The sequence below is a fragment of the Octopus bimaculoides genome, chromosome 8 (assembly GCF_046866305.1).
Source record: "Octopus bimaculoides isolate indiv1 chromosome 8, ASM4686630v1, whole genome shotgun sequence".
NCBI lineage: Eukaryota > Metazoa > Mollusca > Cephalopoda > Octopoda > Octopodidae > Octopus > Octopus bimaculoides.
In genome coordinates this window covers 52,032,404-52,038,403 of record NC_142935.1, presented here as the reverse complement: position 1 = coordinate 52,038,403, position 6,000 = coordinate 52,032,404, and the positions used below count along the sequence as shown (strand labels likewise).

At 33.6% G+C, this 6,000-nt stretch overlaps 1 protein-coding gene across 25 annotated transcripts in view; it reads right to left on the bottom strand.

The window, feature by feature from the left end:
- The window catches only part of LOC106880564 (latrophilin Cirl), a 445,635-nt gene that overhangs the window by 65,301 nt on the left and 374,334 nt on the right, over window positions 1-6,000 (bottom strand). For all 25 annotated transcript variants that reach the window (XM_052970092.2, XM_052970094.2, XM_089356449.1 and 22 more), the window contains one exon: window positions 992-1,101. In XM_052970092.2, the coding sequence (XP_052826052.1) occupies window positions 992-1,101 (110 nt within the window). The remainder of the gene's footprint in view (window positions 1-991; window positions 1,102-6,000) is intronic.

The window sequence follows — 6,000 nt, the reverse complement described above, 5'->3', positions numbered from 1 at the left end:
GTAAGGGTTGGTGACAGGGAGGGTCTCCAACCATAGAAAAATCTGCTTCAGTAAATTAATAATAATAATAATAATCCTTTCAACTATAAGCACAAGGCCCGAAATACTGGGTAAGAGGGCAAGTTGATTACATTGACCCCAGTGTTCAACTGGTACTTACTTATTTCATCAACTCTGAAAGGATGATATGGGAAAGTCAACCTTGGTGGAATATAATAATAATGAAAATAATCCTTTCTACTAAAGGCACAAGGCCTGAAATTTTGGGGGAGGGGACAAATCAATTACATTGACTCCAGTACATGACTGATAATTTATCCACCATGAAAGGATGAAAAGTAGAGTTTATTTCAGTGGAATATAATAATAATAATAATAATAATAATAATCCTTTCTGTTATAGGTACAAGGCCCAATATTTTCAAGAAGGGAGCTTATCAATTATACTGACCCAGTGATTCACTGGTACTTAATTTATCAACCCTAAAAGGATGAAAGGCAAAGTCAATCTCAGTGGAATATAATAATAATCCTTTCTACTAAAGACACAAGGCCTGAAATTTTGGAGGAGGGGACTAGTTGATTATACCGACCTCAGTGTTTCATTGGTACTTATTTTATCAACCCCGAAAAGATGAAGGCAGTGTCAACCTCAGTGGAAGATTATGATAATAATAATAATAATAATAATAATAATAATAAAGGCTTCAGATCTAAACCAAGTTTCAGTGGAAGGGTATGGGTGCTACAATTGATCCCAGAATTTGGAGTGATACTTTATTTTTCTGACCCTGGGGGAATTAAAGGCAAAGTTGACCTAGGTGACATTTGAAAGAGAAATGATCTTTATGCTACTCCTAAATGATTCTGCCAATTCATTGCCCTAAATAACAACAACAACAACGATGATAATGATAACAATATCTATAATGTGATCAAAATTCACTAATACAATAAAGTCAGATGTAAAAAAATATTTGGGAAAACATACCTTTCTCACATATGTAATGTACCTCAAGGTACTTGAAGGTGCCAGTACAGGGGTCTCCTCCAAATATGGAATTCTCAGCAGGAATTTTACAACTGACACGTCCATCACACCTAGGTGTAGCAGTTAGCATGCCATTAGTAGTCATAGACTCATCAAAAGATGCAATAAAAGGTTTGAAGCAATAGGGGACAGTTGACATGTCATCAAGTCACCTGTTCTCGAGTTTCATTCAAATTTCAATTTCAAATTGTCATAATAATTATAATAAATAATAATAATAATAATCCTTTCTATCAAAGGCATAAGGTCTAAATTTAGGAGGAGGGGAGTAGTTGAGAACATTAATCCCACTAGTACTTAATTTATGGACCCTGAAAAGATGAAAGGCAAAGTCAACCTTGGCAGAATTTGAACACAGAACATAAAAATGGACAGAATGCTGCTAAACATTTTTCCAGATGTGCTAACAGTTCTGCCAGTTCACCACCTTAATAATAATAATAACAATAATAATAACAACATTATTATTATTATTGAATTAATAATTATTATTTTAATTGTATATGTAAGGTATTAGGAAAAAATAAATGAAGTTACAAGACAAAAAAAGAACTGGTAAAATGTAATAGAAATTTGAATGAAACTCCACTTATTTACATGGCAAATAAGACTTCATAAAATCATGTTTTCTTATAGTTTTTATATCATTAATTAATTGTCTTTAAATCGTTATATAAAAGTATAGATAATATCAAGAAAGGCTATGAAAGTGTTTGACAAAAAGAAAGTAAAACAAATGAATACATCAAGAGATTATGTAATGCAGTATCATGACAAATCTTAAAATATCAGTGAAATAAATGTTAAAAAAATAAAAATAAAAGAGAATAAATATGAAAAGAAAATATTTTTTAGTTTGTATTTTACAAATGAACACGTCTGACATACAAAAGATTGAATACACAGACTGTGTACATTGTTGATATTGTCGCTGTTGTCCAACAGTTAACCAATAGACCTATAATATACAATGGCACTTTCATACAAGAAATATACAGATCTACTGAACCAGATATGCCCAGATTTCTGCTGTCAGCTTGAGAATGACATTGCACAGAGGGGAAACAATGTTTGATTGAATGGTGTGTGTGACAGTCTGCACTTGTTTAAACCAGTTTATTGGTCTCTCTGTTTTTGAATGTCTTAAGGTTTAGTAAAGTTCACCATAACAGAATTAAATAACATAGACACTGGTATTATTTTCAATTGAAGCTTAGCAACTGAGCACAGAACCAAAATTAAGTTATTGTGGTTATTAGCTACAAACTTGTAAGGAATAGAAGTGACTGTAGTAAGGAATTGAGACTTCTTTTACATAGTACAGTTTTATTCTTTTATTAGTTTCAGTCATTGGACTTACTCATGCTGGAGCATTGTGCTACAAGAGTATATAGTCACTTACAGTAAGCTCAGTATATTATTTGATATATATTTTATTGATCTTGTAAGAAAATAAAAAAGTTATATTTAGGGTGAAGAGAGATAACTCTGTCAGATAAATAATCGTTTGTTATAGGCACAAAGCCTGAAATTTGGTAGGGACAGGGTAGATGATTACATCAACCCCAGGGCTTAATTAGTTCTTATTTCCTTGACCCTGAAATGATGAAGGATAAAGTCAACTGTGGCAGAATTTGAACAAGAGTTACACAATTTGATCAGTATTTAGTAAGACAATACCTTTGTTGCCAATAGAGCTAATAGCTTACTGAATCTTTTACATCTTGTTCTTACTTTGGCTTCTATGCTTTTAGAACACAAACTCCACGGCTAATTTGGTTACAATTAGAAGCTATCAATTACTTCTAGCAAGCATTCTGAGCATTTTAAAGAATTTCAAGGATGCTGTTACTGATAACTACTCCTTTCTATCTGTACATGCAAAGTCTTCCTTTTCACTCAGCTTGCTCTTAGTTCCACCATACCTTATGCATCCATAGTTTACAATGGATATAATGCATAATTTCTACTTACTTCTGCATATCAAGCATGGTAATGGAAGTCTGTCTTCTTTACTGCTAGGTGTATTTTGAGGTCTCTAGAAACTAGATTTTACTTTTAACATTTGAAATTTCTTCTCTAAACCTTGATAGATACCATTGTTAGGTTATCAGTATACAAGGGTATCTATCCCTGGACAGCCTGTTGTAAATTTTTCTTTCACGACCAAGATAATTATAATAAACAGTAGGAGGATAGAAATTGATAAGACACCTACATCATTATCATCATTGTTTAACATCTGCCTTCCATGCTGGCATGGCTTGGATGGTTTGACAGGAGCTAACCAGGCAGAAGACTACACCAAGCTTCTGTGTCTGTTTTGGCATGGTTTTTATGGCTAGATGCCCTTCCTAAAAGCAACTACTCTGCAGATTGGACTGAGTGCCTTTTGTGTGGTACTAGCACAGGTGAGGTCAGTTTTGGCATGGGTTTTACAGTTGGATGTCCTTCCAAATGCCAACCAGTTTGCAGTGTGGACTGGATGCTTTTTATGTGGCACCAGCAGAGTCACCAAGTAACTTTGAGATGGGAGGGGGAATTGGAAAAGGTGATCTTGAGTTAAATTTTAAGTTGAACTCATTGCTAAATCTCACCTTGCAAACAGCATCTCTGCACATAGCTTACATGGATCTTACACACTGTTTATCTACATCTTTTTGTTTTTCAATGATTACCAAACTGACGTATTGTATCCTGACACAAGCTTTCTCCAGGTTGATAAACGCTAGGTTTAGTAGTTTGCTCTTACCTGAGAACTTTTCTTGTAGTTGTCTCTCTCTCTCTCATCAAGAAGATATCAAGGACACTCCTACTGTAGTTGTGTCATTAAGATGGGCATCAGTGGTACCCCATCCTGGCAAAAACCTAAACTACGACTCATCTAAGTAATTCTTTTCTTAATCAGTTGTTTTATAACTCTGCTATTTTCATAACTTGGTCAGTTTTTTAGAATAGTGTATCTCTGTATGTCATAAAATAAAAATAAAAGGGTTGGTATATTTAGTTTCTTGAGTCTCTGGAATGTCCTGCCTTCTTCCTAATATAGTGGAATGCTCTGTATCATATCCTGTGTTTAAGAGCACTAGTTCTCTGAAGCATTAGTTCAAGGTATTGTTGCTTTGCTTCTCTCCTACTACACTGTACCTTGCGGTTAGCCATTCCACTGATGTTGTTGGTAATTTGCATATTGGGGATACATATTAAGCACTTAACACCATTCTTTGCATTTATATATATATATATATATATATATATATATATATATACATATATATGTAGAGAGAGAGAGAGAGAGAGAAAGAGAGAGAGAGAGACGACTACATTTTCTTTAGTTTGTCTACCTAAATTTAAATTTGTACACACACATGTATAAGTACTTTATTAATAAGTGGTGTGGTGGTGGTAGTTGAGATAATGGTGTTGTGTAGAGATTGTTATAGTAAAGCTATAACAATATCCATCATCTCCACCTTCATTATAGAGGTTGCGTTCATATCAGAACTTATTTTAGGTCATATGTTAACGATAATATTGGATCCTCCTGTAAGATAGTTTACCTTCCTCAACCATATCCTACCTACCTTGGTTGTGTAGTCTATAAGAGTTCAGATTCTTCTGCAATCTCCTGAATTTGAAACTACTTAATCTGTCAAGCAACATTAGCAACAGGGCCACTAGTCAATGATACTTTAATCAGAAGGGTTGCAAAGTGAAGGGGGGGGGGTGATGAAGTAGAAAGGTATATTAATGAATAAACTGATATGCACGTGTGTGTGTGTGTGTGTGTGTGTGTGTGTGTGTGTGTGTGCATGATTATGTGTGGGGGAACATTTATTTCTCTTATGAATATAATGCGTGTAGTTAAATAAACATTTATTTATAGATAATGTGTATGTGTGTGGTACTTATATTATTTACAGAGAGAGAGAGAGAGAGAGAGAGAGAGAGAAAGAGAGAGAGAGAGAGAAAGAGAGAGAGAAAGAGACTTAACTAGATTATTTTAGAAGAAAATGTATAAACAGAAAAAAAGCAAAAAAAGAGAAAAAGGAAAAAGAAAATGCCATCTATTTATACCAATGTTATCAATGCAAAATTTCAGGGTTAAAGTTGCACCACTGAGTGAAGCTGTTCCTATTGCTAATGATATTCAACCAGCCTTAGGGCTTAGTTTACATATTATTGCTGAATGGTACAATAACATAGTTATTGAATAGCTTGGGAAATTAGAGAGTCTTTATTAGGCCCTGTGGATTGCTAAGATGACTAGAACCAACTGCAGACACTAGGTTATTGCCTCAAACAAGAAAGACACTTTACGCGCTTCTATCTTTTAACTACAAACAATGGATATCATTGATAGTTGAAAGACAAGTATTTGATGATAGGTGGGGCAAAAAAAAAAACAAAAAAAACATGAAATGTAACAGATAACCTTTAAAGAAAATATGTCAGTGAAAGGATTCTTAGTGCTTCCTTGGAAATTTATGTATGATTTCTGAGTGTGAATGTTACTGGACTGTAACTGAAAAGCAAGGAGTTTAAACCTCTCGTTGAATCATTGTATTATAAGCTTAATTAATAGCACTTTGTTATCTATTCAGTGTTACATTATAGAAGTGGAAATAAAAAGAAAACCTGGCTACCAAAACACTTGCTTCATTCAAGAGATACACTCATGCAAATATATAACTTTACTTACTTTTCAAATTATACTAACATTGAAAGGAGATAAATGTGACTCAGTTATGAACCAGTATTATTTGAAGTTAAATGTATGGATATCAACTGAATTGTTACTTCAGGGTGTTGCAGTATAGACTCAAGAGATTAAAACTTTTGTTACCATATTTCTGTTGTAAGATTTAGGAAAACAAAGCTGGTGTTTGGGGCATAAACTAACATGAAATTTCAATATAATGTAGTTCATTTTAAAACAGGAAGTTTGT